Source organism: Gymnoscopelus microlampas (assembly GCF_963454915.1).
Source record: "Gymnoscopelus microlampas genome assembly, chromosome: 6".
Taxonomy (NCBI): domain Eukaryota; kingdom Metazoa; phylum Chordata; class Actinopteri; order Myctophiformes; family Myctophidae; genus Gymnoscopelus; species Gymnoscopelus microlampas.
Genome location: NC_139943.1, coordinates 40717652 through 40732909, shown reverse-complemented (window position 1 = coordinate 40732909; position 15258 = coordinate 40717652). Strand labels below are relative to the sequence as shown.

Genomic DNA, 15258 nt, shown 5'->3' with positions numbered 1-15258 from the left:
CCACATTTTTTAAGACGCAAGTAAATAGACATTTCTGAAATGATTCAAATGTTGCTTAGCAGGACATTTCAATTAACCACATGAACTCTAGCATCACTATTACAAGCTCACAACACGTTGTGTTGCAGCGTGTGGTGAGCTTGTGATTGGCTATTTTCGACAAAGAGATTTGGTGTAGAGGGAAAAAAGGAGGATGACTAGTATAGACCCCTGGGGGATGCCAGTCAACAAAGTATATACGGTTTAAGTTGCGTGTGCCTATCTTCTATTGCAGTGTGCTGGTTGGTGGATGGAGGTGATCAGGTGATTGGAGACACATGGCTAGTGTTTCCTCAGAGCATAAATAGCATATGATAAATAGCCCCCCTGCCCCTTGCTCTTTCTTCCACCCGGGCCACAATATGCTGGGGCTTGTCCACAGAACAGCGTTTCGGTTTATTTGTGTTTGCATTGTTTGCTATGTTTGGCAGTATGTTTCCCTGTGTTGGAAACTGCAGTTGTTTTATTTATTTCATTTTTAAATAAAAGGGGCAACTGACCCTGATAGGTGGTACCGTGTTTCCCCAGTGGGACTTGTATGCTTTGAATTTGAGTGGGGTGAAAGTGGTTAGAGCGTGGCTACTTATAGGGGAGGCTATATTTACTGGCTTGGCATTGTGTATTTTGGTAGTCGTGCTCGACGTTCTTTTGTTTCCGGGGACTGGGGTTATTATTATTTTTTTTGGTCATGACAGGGGTAGGCCTACTTTTTTAAAGCCTTATGTGTCACAGGCACAGAACGCACCAGTGAATGATAATCTTCCTGTCGGCGTTAGTACACAGGAAAGAACAGCATAAGAAAGATGAAAAAGAACAACATAGTTGTGGGTACTTTGTCTAAGGCCCCATGTAACATATTAAATAAGTAGTGATGGCGGAAATAAGGAATGATGGAATCTCAATAGCATCAAAGCTTGGAAAAGGTTTTTATTAAAATTATTAAAATTTACATTACAATGAAATACAAATCTTTGAAATTAAAACATATTTTTTGTTAAATGCATTGACTGTTCTCTTCATTGTTCAAAAATAATCTAAAATGTCCCAGAGAAAAGTCTTTTAAAAAAAGTCTAGAAAAATATGTGTATAGAAAATAACCATAGCAATGGGTTGAACTATTAACACTGGAATTTATTTATAAAAAGATTGTTTCTTCTTTGCTCCATCCCAGGCAGTTATGTTTGTTGACATGCATGCCTATAATCCACAGCAAGCATTCAGAGCCTTCTTTGAATTATTTGGACTCAACTTGACCTGCGAGTCGGACTCAGGTCTCACTTTAAAATTTTTCTTCACTTCTCTGTGGTATGAAAAGAAAATAGTTTAATTATGGTGAATTTAAAGGCAGCCTAATATGCTCATTTCCAGCCATTATATTTTTATTCTGGGACTCAATCCACTTAATAAGTTTAGCATGATTTACAGTTTCAAAGAAAACTCATATTTATCTTATACTGGCTCTTTATGCAGCCCCTCATTTTAGCCTGTCTGAAACATGCCATTTTAGCTCCTGCCTCTTTAATATGAACATTCAACAATGTAATATGACAGAAAAGAAGGAAAAGCATAATAGGTCACCTTTAATGATACCAAAAGACAAGCTTTGTCATTGGGTCTTACCTTGCTAGGTGGAGTACAGCCTCAACTACGTTGGTCCCCTCTTTGGCACTAGTCTCACAGAACAAGGCCCCATATGCCTGCAAACAAAGAATGGATATGCATGATTACCTTGAAATGATTCAGACACTGATATGGAGACGAGGCATTCCGCTGAATAGGTTTTTGTTCAAGGATAACAGAGAAATGCACCTTGGCTAACTTCTCTCCATGCACACTGCTAACACAGCTCCCCTCTGGTAACTCTTCTCTTAGGTCCACTTTGTTCCCAATAACGCACATTGGGATTTGCTCATCTGTTGAGTCCTGTACAAACAAAAGGTGCTGTTGACTCCATTCAACAGATATTTCTTTGGTTTCATGATTTGTGTTAACTGTTAACGCTTACAAAAGTTTCTATAACAGATATATTTTTTTGTTAAAACAACGTATTTTGTTCAAATGTTAAGCTCTATATTCCTATAGTAATCACTGCTATAGTTTGTTCAGTAACAGGGGTCTCTCTGTCTCTCCATCTCTTTATTTAACAGAAAATACATTTTCAGGTGGGTTGCAAATTTCTTCCAATCAGGAGAGAGAATCATTTATCAGCTTGTGTTCCATTTGACCATACAATTGTGTATGGTAATCTTTTTTATTTTATCACTTCACGTTCACACTGTATCCTGTGTGATTTCTGTTCTCTATCCTAATTGGATGAAATTGGTATGCCGACCTGAATTATTTTTTTCTGTTTACTAGAGCCGTTGTACAAAGACTCTACTGTATAGCAATGACTGCTATGCGAATATAGAGTTATCGAACTCTGATAAAAAAAAAAATCACTTAAAAGCACATTTAACCCATTTAGACCTCAGGCCGATTTTAAAAACACCTTCTAAATCCTGACCTAAGTTTTCTGAAAAACTTTACAAAAAACGTAAAATGACAAAAAACATATGTTGCTATATACTGTACATAGCAACAACAACCCCAAAAGGGGTTCCTGGATTGTAAGGTATAGTTACGTATAGGGGTTCCCGGTCTAAATGGGTTAACTGCTGTTCACAGTCACCACAGTTACCTGGATCTGATCCACCCATGCTCTGACATTGAGGAAACTGCTCTCTGAAGTAACATCGTAGAGCAGTAAGACACCATGAGCTTTGCGGAAATAGGACCTGGCAATGCTGCGGAACCTACAGTACCAGGAAAACAACATTACTTGAAAACTTGAAAGCACGTGGTTGCTTCTATTGTTATTTGAATCCGGTTTTGAATTAACACGGATCAGCAACAAGGCCCATATGTTGCTGTTGTTACTTCCTTAATAACCCTATTAAAATTATTACCTCTCTTGTCCGGCTGTATCCCATATCTGCAGGGTAGTTTTTTCTCCATCCACCAGCATCTTCTTGATTTGGAAATCAACGCCTGAGAAACAGTTATGAAACATTTTAGAATAATAATAACTTAGCATCTGAAAACATTGCATCAATACGTTTTGTTCAGTGAACATAACATATTTGTAATACTGCTAGAGCCCTGCACGGGCCCAAAACCCCCACCCAAGCCAGACATTGACTTGAATCAATTTATTAGCTCAAGCCCGACACCAAATAAATGTAATCTCTCTCTGACGCGCAACTTCCCTGATGCGAGAAGCACACAACTCTATGATGATGCGTGACGCTACTAAGAGAGGTAAACTTGTTGTAGTTTTATTAAACATTACTACTCGTGCCACAGACAAAAATGTGCAACTCTGTCCAATAAAATTACCTCCCATCACCTGGGAGGCGTCGATTTTGCTTCCAAAGCCATGTATGTAATCCAATGCACTGTTTCACTCACCCAGTGTTGTCTGCATATCTCCTCTGAACTCATTAAGGGTCAACCTCATCAGGAAGCTGGACTTTCCAGCCCCTGCATCTCCAGCTAAAACCAGGCGGTACATCGGAGTGGGTCCCTCATCCTCTTCAATGTCCGTTTCACTTGGCTTTGTAGCATGGATACAACAAATTACCCAAATGCATGCGGAATTAAGTTATCTTACATAACAGTATTAAGACAAGATTAGATAAGATTGACATGTTGTTTAGTGCACCCACTTCAAATAGCAGTATCATCATAAAAATCCAAATACAGCAGCAGCATTATGCAATAAACTGTTAGTTTTGTCATAAATCATGTCACAAGTCATAAATGTCTGTTGTCAAAGATAAGAACATCCATAATACATACAATATATGTATACAATAAGAAAATGCTGCTACCTTCATGGAAGAGAAAGCAGACAAACGTCTTCTTATTGATGATGCAAAAGAGCTGGTTTTGCTTGGAGCCACTGACACAGTAGCCTCTGATTTCACATCGAATATCTATCAGAGACAGTGAGGTTAAAGATCAACACTAGTACCATAGCATCATAAATGAGTAAGCATGGTGGTTGGTTGACCTGACCTCCACTTCAGAGGGGACACATGAATAACTGTGGTGAACAGTTTGCACTGATTCTCTGCTGTCATCGCTGTCATAATCGCTGCCTGAGTTTTCAGCAGTGCCAGTATCCATCGGTATGTTAACTCCACTGTCCAGATACCTATCTGCCCAGCTGTCCACGTGGGAGTAGCCTGCTTTATCGGCAGCCATCTTTGGACTGCACAGCACAGGAACACACATCAATTACATAATTTGTGAAACTGGCAATCCAATTCACAAGTTTAAACCACATTTAAGAGACGACAGGGAACATGGTCATACAGTACCTGCTGTGGATGAGTGTACTTTCTCGAAGGGGCTTCATTCTTCTGGATGGGATTTCATTTTGAGGAGACAACTGTTTGGTAGATAAAGCAGGTCATGATGTTCAAGTGAACATGATCAATTACTTCATTTGTATGGGCAAGTCCTCATTTGTAAAGGCAACATGTAATGTGTTATTGAATAGATGACCTGAAAAGACTTACCCTCCTTTTGGTTGCCATCGTTTCACTGGCTAATACAGAACGCAGCCCATCATTGCTGTCATACAGCGTTTTGTTCATTTCCCTGACGTTTCAGGAAATAGAAAAAAATCTGTCGCTGATCTTTTGTACTTTACTGCACAAACGTGTTTACTGTCATACAGAGGGTGTGGTCTATATAGATTGTGGTCTGATTGCATCAACTAAAACAGAAGAAAAATAATTTTACTCTTAAGACTTACTGTAGAATTTCAACTTGACTAGAGTAAGACTGGTATTCCAACACCATCCTCTTCAGGTCATCGCTCTCTCTGCAAAATAAAACCAACAACTATGGTCGTAATTGTGTTATAATGTTGTTTATATTGTATTATTGATTGAAAGGATGTGTGTTTGTGTGCTGCTGTATGCAAATGTATCAGTGCCACTCCACAGAGATAATTGGTGGGGCTGCTGATTGGCTGATCAGCTATATAAGACGACTGGGCATCACCTGTCTTTTCGTCTCTCAACCGGCCACACATCCAAGACTGTGCTTGTTCTTTGATGTGTTTGTTTGTTTGTTAGAATGTGAGTGTGATTAGTTACAGTACTTTACTGTAGCTCCCATAAGGTTGATTTGCCAGTTCTGTTTGATCTTGTTTCCAGAAGGTGGCATAAATATTTCCTGTTCCGGATCAGCTTCTCATAGCTTCATTTGATTGGCTCAGCAGCAGATTTGAACCGGAAACACATATGAAGGTGTACTGCGTTCCCAGCTCAAATCTGTTGCTGACCCGGAACCTTCTGGAAAAGTGAACTACAGTTACAGCATGCACAGAGTCACAATGGAATGGCATGGCTGCCATACATGTAGAGGTGCTGAGTTAAGAAAAGTGTGGAGTGGTCTCTTAATTTATTTCAGAGCTGTACTTACTGTATATTTAATGGCCTAAAGCAATGGGGTTTACTGTGTGAATAGACTTGAAATGAGTATGGCCTTAAGATGGCACCTTACCTTTCATGCTGAACTTTTTGATCTCCATACATATTCTTCAGCTTATCCAGCTCTGAATGCAGAATGGAGATGCTTGTATGTGCTTTGATCAGAGAGCTCCGCAACTGCTCATTTTCCTGAGGAGACCGACAGCAAAAATAACTAGAACGTTTATCTACACTACAGTACTGTAAGTGCATTAGTATTCATCCAGTAGAATTTCATTGCTTAAGTAACTATTCCCAACATTACCTACCAGTGTAAGCTCAGTGATACGTTTGTTCAAGCTGTCAACATCCTCTCTTGAGCGGTTGAGTTCAGATTCCTCTTGGTTCTTGAGTATAAACATTTTAATGACCACATTATTAAATCAGCATATTAATTGGGTTACTGTGGATAAGCCTGTATTGCTAAATGCTGGATGACAACATAGCATCTCTTCAGAATCATTATGTAGTCTCAAATAATTTCTTTGCTACACTTAAAACAGAGTAAAGACATTTGTTTTGTCTTGAAAAGAACGAAATAGACATGAAATTGTTTTCTTGGTTGTGTAAACCTTACCTTTAACACCCTGTCTAAAGCAGTATGAAGGTCCGAAACCTCATTTTCATGTTTCCTCTGCATGGTGGCCATGATTCCCTCCATTCTCTTACGCTCCTACAAACATGAAACCCAAGGAGATAGAATTGCCCACTGACACAAGCTTAGAACAGGGGCTTTCATCTAACTTTACAGAGAGGCCCTTTGTGAGAAATGGAACCAGCTGCTGTGTCCTAAATGTCTAGGTAACTCTCAAGAAGCAGGAAAGAATGCTGCAGGGTTATTAAGTGCCCCTCATTTCACTTAGGAAAGAAATAAAGTAATTTCCTCAAATACTATACTTCAATATACAACTGCCATTGTCATGTTATACATATTAAAATGCAATTTTCTTAATACAAACTGCTAAAGACTGGTTCAGTACACTACTACACTACACAGTAAAATCCTCATAGTAGTTGATTTAACTCTGAGAGTGAACAACAGGAGTGTACATGATGTTGCTCTGTATTAACAACTTGGCATGTCACTAACAAATACATTCAACTCACCTCTTCTCTCACCCTTTCTTCTAGTGTGGAAAGTTGCTGTTGCATGTCATCTTCCATTTCCGCCAGCTGGCTACTGTTCATGTCCTCTGCTCTGTTAGGGTCATAGACCTGTGATTTAATGTGTACCTTCAACCTAAAGCAGACCAAGTCCAACTGTCCAACAACAAACGTTTGAGACGTAAGGATAAATTACCCCCCCCTTCCCACCCAACCAACTCGACTTCAGGAGGTTTAAATTAATCAGTCAATCTATCATAATTGAACTAAGACACAATACAAAACAACTACTGTTTGTTAGGACATACATTTCATATCTACTGAGTTGAGCAGGAGCTCACACACAGTGTAGTTGTACCACTCCCCGCTCTCGTCAGATGACAGCACCAAGGGAGGGACTGTCCTCAGAAAACAGATTCCACAGGGGAACAGTCTGTCTGCGAGACTCCTCATATATACAGTATACCTTATATATACACACAGCACACACAGATATCCATGTTATGTTTAAAGAACCAAAATAAACTGCTCCTAAAACTACTTACTGTATGTGTGAAATTAGAGAAAATACCGGCCTACAACGGGAATACTTTCAGGGTTTCCACGTAAAATAAGAAGGAACAGGCAGTGTTCATAATCACTTCCTTGAGTGTGGAATGTCACTTGTCCCTTGTGCTTTAGTGAAGCAGAAAATATCCCAGACACAAACCCCTCCCATGACTTATAAACCACACAATGGTGTTTAGTCAACATTGACTCAGTTATTCAGGTAAGTTTGGTGATGTTTGAATGACTTTGGAGAAAATGTCAAGAAATACGAAATTCAAATAGCCCATATTTATGTGCAATATAAATCGCCCAAACTGTGAAAAGACAATGACATACTATATTACTATTATTATACTAGATCCATGAAACCCCCAATATTTGCCATCCAAGTTGTAATCATCCTTTGTATCAGTTGTATAGATAAATAAGAGTTTTTAATGGCTAATTGCACCACAAATTCCAACAATTGATCTACTATTGTGTAGGTGCAATTATAAAAAATATGCTTTGCTGACTGTATATCTGCAGCCTATTCAAGATCATTTGTGTCATATTTAATATATTTTTTCAGGTGACAGTTTAAGTTAACAACATATGTCTGACCCTTAAAAGATGTCATTCAGTCATCCTAGCCAACCCTTCTATACAAACTGATCTATTATCGTCTTGTATCAATCTATGAACAGTTCAGAAACCTGCCTACCAATGACATCCTCGATGGGGATAACAAGCTAATAGAAACTAAGGCCTTGCTCTTCCTTGAAAGTTAGTGTGCTGAAATAGAAGCCATTCTTCTTGCATTAATCAAAAATAAATCTTTAAATTATCAATCACAGCCCTCCTCTGAGACGAGTGAGTAGACAATAGACATAAATGCTTCTGTCTTATAATGAGCATTAGTGAGGACCAATTATATGAAGATAGGTTGAAAACGGGTGAAGTGGTCCTTTAAGTGGAAGAAAGAGCAAAAACTAGAACTCACATATTATGCCAAGTGAATAGTTTCAGATGGCAAGGTAGAAGCCTTTAGGTTGCATTATTGAGGGCCACAACTTTGTGTAGATAAACAAACCCTCTGGCTATATGTATGTAAAACCAAAGGCTGTCACATTTTGTGGTCTATGCCATTATGTGGGATAATTTGCTCTTGAGAGTAGATGATTTGTCTGTTGACATTTCTTAACAACAAAAAATGCTGTCCTCGACAATAAACCAGGTTATGGAAAGACTAAGCATGTGAAATTACATTACAAAGCAGTGGCGTACCCACCATAGAGGCAGGGCAGGCGGCCGCCTGCCCAACTAAAATCTAGCCTCCCCTAGAAAATAAAGTAAAAGACTGAAAAACAGGCAGTGAAAAAAATCCAAAGACAATAGTGGCCGTCGGACCTCCTCGTCCATTCACGCGGCAGAGCGACGTCGCCTATAGTGATGCAAATGTTTTCCTTTATCTTCATGGGGTGCCAGGTGTGGGGGTCTGGGCCATCACCTGTACTCACCTGGCATAAAAGGGGCTCTGAGAGCAGCTTGAGCCATTAAACTAGGCTACAACATGAAGAGACCACCGCTGAATAATTGATTGATTGATTATACTTGCATATTGTTTTTATTAACGTTTTTCAGTTTTGTAGTCAGTGTAGTGTTGTTGTTAACTTGTTTCCCCCGAGATTTCCCCCCGAGTACCCCCGAGAGGGGGGTAGAGAAAAAAAATCTCGCCTGCCCTAAATGTAATTTCTGGGAACGCCACTGTTACAAAGAGCATTATTATGCTCTTCTGAATCTACCCCAATGGTAGCCAGACTGGAGCCCAACATACACTGTACAGACAGAGGAACTGTACTTCGATAATGTAACCCTGACCCGCTAATTAAGCAGCGCTTCGAGAACTCAGATATATATTCTTACCTCTTTAAACAGCTTTCCAGCTGTTCTCTCTCCATGCTGTGATCCATGCTTTCTCCTATGAGGGCGTGGACAACTTCCTCGTACTGCTGGAGCATATCGATATTTGCGGAGGACTGGAGGGTCTGATACAAATCAGCCAACTGATCCTTAAGACTATAAATTAGGAGTAGATTAGTACAGCAAATGAATGAATAGCTGAAGTACAGAAAGGAGAAAAAGAAGTTGGCACCTGCCAGCTTGGGAACCTATGCTCATATTAGCCCTAGAATGGCTGTGATTTTGCACACATTTCATGTATTCCATTATAATACAGGAAGGGTGGGAAACAGGGAAATCTGGGCACCATTTTTTGGGAAGACTGGGCACTCCAGAAGAGTGGACACCAGAAATAGTGGGCACCAGGCCTTGGAAGACTGGGCACTAGGGAAATGTGGGCATCAATACAAAGTAGGCAGACTGGGCAACTTTTAGTCAAATATGCCTAACCCAAACCTTAATCCTAACCTCAGTAAAACTATGCCTAACCGTAACCTCAAATTAATATAAATATAATGTATAATAAGTATAATAATATGCATGCCAGACTTCAAAGTATTCCGGTTTTGGTGCCTGGATTTCCCCTAGTGCCCACTCTTCCGAGGTCTGGAACCCACTATGTTTTTGTGCCCAAATTTCCCTTGTGCACACTCTTCCGATAGCGGAGCAGCTAAGTGCTACGATCTTTCAATTTATGATAAAAGCGTGAAAATTGGCGTGAGCAGTCTCCATGGGTCACTTGACAAGAATATTGTCTGAGCCATTTGTAATTTCAAGATGGCGGCCATTTTTCAAGATGGCCGACACCTTAGTGGGCAGTTAAGTGATATGATGGTTTATTTGGTGATACAAGCATGAAAATTGGCATGAGCAGTCTCTGTGGGTCACTTGACAATAGGCCACCCACAGCTATTTGAAATTTCAAGATGGCGGCCATTTTTCAAGATGGCAAACACTTTAGTGGAGCAATTAAGTTATATAATGGTTTATTTGGTGATACAAGCATGAACATTGGCATGAGCAGTCTCTCTGGGTCACTTGACAATAGGCCACCCACAGCTACTTCAAATTTCAAGATGGCGGCCATTTTTCAAGATGGCCAACACTTTAGGGGAGCAATTAAGTTATATAATGGTTTATTTGGTGATACAAGCATTACATTTGGCATGAGCAGTCTCTAAGGGTTGCTTGACAAGAAAACACTCCCAGCCACTTGAAATTTCTATTTTCAAGATGGTCACCCCCTGGATCCTCAAAAGACATTTTCTCATAGAAATGTACGTTTTTTTTCTTCATTAAGGACGATTATTATTATTATTATTATGCTAAAACAGTTGTGTTGATTTGTTGATCATAGATAGATTAGATAAGAGTGAATATCTGCACTACCAGGGCACACTGGTGATATATCACTGCTGTTAAACCTCAGAGTGGGGTTCAATGTCAGCTAATTGAAAGTTAGTATCCCAAATGCTGTCTAATTTACCCCAAAACAGTTAGATAGCCGCACCTGAATTGACAGGTTGTGCCAGCGCGGGAGAGCCTAGCCAAGGTTAATGGGGTTTTAATTAACCGGATGGTGTACAGATCGCATGGGATTTAAATGGCATTGGATGAACGATCGGACTAAGTGTTGGGTTAAGGCACAAACTTAGTTGTATCCCATACATCAAAGTGCTTGGTAAAAGGTGGTAAAAGGATAAACCCTCTGCCTCTGCCTATGCTGCAGACATGGCAGAAGCCATCATAACAGTTGTGAAAACTAACTGGGACAGATGTTTCATTTGTCAGCAGGTCACCAAGGAAAAACTCATTCAGCCAAGTTTATTCAACAGAGAGCACGATCGTACTGGTCATGATACCATTGCAAGAAATGTTCCATTATTTCATAAGATCAATGCTCTGCCTATCTTACTTAGTCCAACCCGACTAGATGAAGGTGATGGCATAGAAAGCACATTGACAAGAAACAGAGCAACATATCATTCAAGCTGTTCAACAACACAGAGCTGGAAAGGGCCCAAAAGAGAGCATCTACATCTGCTGAAGACACTGAAGATACCAAAGATATCCATGTCAAGAGACTAAGAAGATCTAATGTATGACCGGTCCAGTGATGTCACAACTGTGAACGAGGCCAGGCTTGATCTCTTTGCCAGAAAGCAAAGACGATATGACTTGATCCTGCAAACTCAAGCAGCACTCAAAGAGCATGCCAAACGTGCTTATTATGAGGCTGGATACGTGTGGGGACAGGCATTGAAGCGACCTCCACAAATGCCGAGCCCATCTGACTGGGGATGGGTGGAACAGGACGAGAAGTGGAAAGTCTTCTGGACTCCACTTCCACCTATTGCGGAGAGTTGTTGGGAGTTGACCAATTGTGGGTGCACCAAGGCATGTACTGGAAGGTGTAAGTGCTTCAGATATGGACCCAGTTTCACATGCCTATGTAATTGCCCCTGCTAGAACCTATATTTGCATGTTTATTTTGCCAGTTATTCCCCGTTGTCCTCTGTGTTTTCAAGGGTAGGCCTATGGCTCGGCTTCCCCTCGCCACATCGGCGCATCATGTTTTACTTTGTATCTAGTCTATTACTGTGTAATTTTCAGTTGTTACTTTGTAACATTGCTTCCACTACCTTCCACTGCCATATCTAACAGTGAAGCACATTTTCAGTTTAGTTCCTTAGTATAGTTTGTCATGGTTCCGTGGCTATTGCCATTCAGTGTTAGCCATTGCTCATAATTTTGGAGCACTGTCCGTTCAGCACCACAACTGTGTTAATTTATTCATCTTATTTTTTTGTTTCCCCACCCCTTAGTATCTATTTGACACATGTAATGGCTGTTAGTTTAAAAAAAATATATATATATATTATCCTCCCTTGTGACTGTTACCTTGTCGTGGTAAGGGAGCTTGTGTAAGCCTACCTCAGTGAACACTGAGAGCTATGCCGGTGGGAGGCAACTCCTGACAGGTTTTACCAAACTGGACAGCTTGTGGGCGAGGAGTCAGACAAAACACAGTCAAACAACCTCTCTTGACAGAGCTTTTTGAGGAACCCAATACATTTCTATGAGAAAAGGTATCATTTAAGGATCCACATGGCGCACGGCAGACATCTTGAAATTTCAAGTGGCTGTGGGCGGTTTCTTGTCAAATGACCTTTTGAGACGGCTCATGGCAATTTTCATGCTTGTATCACCAACTAAATGATTTCTTAAGCTTAACTGCTCCACTAAGGTGGTGGCCATCTTGAAAAATGGCCGCCATTTTGAAATTTCAAGTAGCTGTGGGTGACTTATTGTCAAATGACCCACAGAGACTGCTCATGCCAATTTTCATACTTGTATCACCAAATGAACCATTATATAACTTAAATGCTCCACTAAAGTGTCGGCCATCTTGAAAAATGGCCACCATCTTGAAATTTCAAGTAGCTGTGGGTGGCTTATTGTCAAGTGACCCACAGAGACTGCTCATGCCAATTTTCATGCTTGTATCACCAAATAAACCATCATATCACTTAACTGCCCACTAAGGTATCGGCCATCTTGAAAAATGGCCGCCATCTTGAAATTACAAATGGCTCAGACAATATTCTTGTCAAGTGACCCATGGAGACTGCTCATGCCAATTTTCACGCTTTTATCATCAACTGAAAGATTCTGCCAGAAAAAAGCATTTAGCCGCTCCACTACGAGGCCTGGTGCCCACATTTCCCCTAATGCCCACTCTTCAAAGGCCTAGTGCCCACTCTGTTTTGGTGCCCAGATTTCCCTAGTGCCCACTCATCCAAAATGCCCAGTATCAGTATGCCCAGAATGTTTTGGTGCCCACCCTTCCTGTATCCTTCCACAATATACAGCCATACCATATATATCAAAGTATCATATCTAGTTGAAAGTTCTAGCAGAAAACGTATGTTTAGTGAGAAAAAAAACAGAGCCAATAGAAGGCTCTGGTAAAATATCTCCACTTTTGCCAAGACATTTACATTCTCTGCCCGCAACGGGTCTGAAATGCACGCCAATGGCGACGCACCTGTCAACTGTGTGCCCCAGGTGAGCCCTATTAGGCCTAATTGTATGCTGCTCTTGCCGGGGTGATGATAATCTGAGTTCCCAGAAGTTATCGCCAGCTCTGGCGAAGGGTGATGATGGCTGTTTATGTAGAATACTAGCCCTGATTTCAATGACTGACTGTCATACATGGATGATCTTCAAAATAGTGTTTGCCCTGTCTCCCTTTTTGGTCCGTACATCTACTTAAACGTTCAGATTTCAAATATAAAGAGCTTACCCCATGGCCACGGATGTTAAAATTCTGTATGGGCCCTCAGAAGTACCCGTATCTTCCGTATTGTTCAATAAAAGGCATTTTAATCCGATCGGTGGCCATTTTCTTCGTATTTTCTCCATAATGCTTTCAAGTACGCGACCCTATCGGTTGGGAGATATATTGCACTGAGCCTGATATAGTATAACTATGAGAAAATAGCCACCGATCGGATTAAATTGATTTTTATTGAACAATACAGAAGATACGGGTACTTCTGAGTCTGGCCGTGCATAATTGTAACATCCGTGGCCATGGGGTAAGCACTTTAAATTTGAAATCTGAACGTTTACTTTATGTAGATATGCGTACCAAAAAGGGGCAAAGTGAAAACACTATTTTGAAGATCATCCACGTCAAGACGGTCATGACCATCTTGTGATCCAAGGCTAGTGGAATACATGAAGATGAAATGTATGTAATATCACAGCCAATCTATCTAATCTAGTGTTCTGCAGTCTGCACATAATTATAGCCAATAGGCATTATGACGGTGACTTACCTTTCGGGGAGAAGAACTGCACCGTCGACTTTGCTCAGAAACTCGTCCCACGGGGAGCCTTGGTCTTGGATCTGGGAAGCACCGAAGGATGCCAGGTCCAGGGTCTCGGAAACCTCCTGGAACCTCGACGAAAAGTTGTTGTAATTGATGTATCCGTTTTGATCCGCGTCGAACTTGTTGAACAAAGTTTTCATCTCACTCTCGGAGACACTGAGCTCTCGGCAAACGACCGTGAAGTCCTCGTATTCGATCATACCAGACTTATTCACATCGCACGCTGAAAACAGTCTTTGAAGGCTGGGTCTCTCCATTTTCATAAAATAAAAATAAAATAAAAACTATTAAAAACAAAACAATTAGGCCGATCACACGGATAAGGAAATAAGCAAGCCTTTCTTGTGCATAGATCTCCTGTATCGCCAGTAAGAATCAGGTGATGGAATGCTTGTAGCCTACTTAACGGGTGCTGGTATGTATGCCTGCCTGGGGCAGTCATTCAATATGTCAATGAAAACCCCATATCAAAGCCTCAATTAAACACGCACAGGAAACACGACACACTGATTGGCCAGCCACGTCGCGGTCTGAAACTGCGGTCACCTGTCGTTTGTATTGTCGTTGCGCGTCTATTGGTGTAAATAGGGGCCTATGTTAGACACGTAGCTGTGGGAGCAGGTGAGTAATACAGTATACTGGGGCTTTGTGTGAAATGTACCCAGAGACAATGTTGCACTTATTTTGGAATTGTACCCACACTAACACGTTTTGGAAGGATGTACCTACAATATTGTTCATAATGTTGACTCTGGACTTTGGTCTTTACTGGCGAAATGTACTGTTTGGCTTCAATAATAATTGTAATAGGTAAACATAATTAATTATACATAAATCCAAATTTAGTCATTCCAAACCTTCTTTTATTGTGTTTGAGATTGAAGCCAAGCAGTAGCCTACATTAAAACAATTTATGACAACAAAAAAAAGAAAGCTACAAAAACTGTCCTTTTGTGTTCACTCTTTAGGCAAATGTTTTCTGTTTGTAAATCCCCCTGGCTCTGATGTTGCTGTATTGTTATGTTTGTGTTTGTTGTTTGTGTTTGTTTTGTATTGTATTGTATTGTATTGTATCGTATTGTATGTCATAATTGTTATAAATAAAGATTTGTGATAGATTAAAACAAATACACTGGGGCCATGCAGAGCCATTTCTTTCTCAATGGCTCAAAAGTCAAAATAACTTGTAAAGATCATTAAAT

At 40.4% G+C, this 15258-nt stretch overlaps 1 protein-coding gene across 2 annotated transcripts; it reads right to left on the bottom strand.

The window, feature by feature from the left end:
• Positions 1-948: 948 nt before the first annotated feature.
• On the bottom strand, positions 949-14565 carry rasef2 (RAS and EF-hand domain containing 2). 2 transcript variants are annotated; one of them, XM_084059054.1, is made up of 17 exons: positions 14003-14560; positions 9123-9275; positions 6672-6762; positions 6142-6237; positions 5834-5911; positions 5599-5714; positions 4844-4912; positions 4605-4686; positions 4404-4474; positions 4099-4294; positions 3912-4016; positions 3490-3634; positions 2988-3069; positions 2720-2834; positions 1849-1962; positions 1660-1736; positions 949-1339 (listed from the first exon to the last, which is right to left on the bottom strand). In XM_084059054.1, the coding sequence occupies exons 1-17, from the start codon at positions 14317-14319 to the stop codon at positions 1237-1239; spliced, it is 2010 nt and encodes a 669-aa protein (XP_083915180.1). In that variant the 5' UTR covers positions 14320-14560; the 3' UTR covers positions 949-1236. The 2 variants fall into 2 exon arrangements, with proteins under 2 accessions (XP_083915180.1, XP_083915181.1); XM_084059055.1 differs by lacking the exons at positions 949-1339; positions 1660-1736; positions 1849-1962 and adding an exon at positions 1984-2508 and having other exon boundaries at positions 2705-2834; positions 14003-14565.
• Between the last annotated feature and the right edge of the window lie 693 nt (positions 14566-15258).

Coding starts and splice junctions, on each gene's coding strand:
- rasef2 (XM_084059054.1), bottom strand. CDS start 14,319: ATGAAAATGGAGAGACCCAGCCTTCAAAGACTGTTTTCAGCGTGCGAT. Junction 4,913..5,598: donor CAAAAAGTTCAGCATGAAAG/GTAAGGTGCCAT, acceptor TTTATTTTGCAG/AGAGAGCGATGACCTGAAGA. Junction 2,835..2,987: donor GATACAGCCGGACAAGAGAG/GTAATAATTTTA, acceptor CTGGTACTGTAG/GTTCCGCAGCATTGCCAGGT.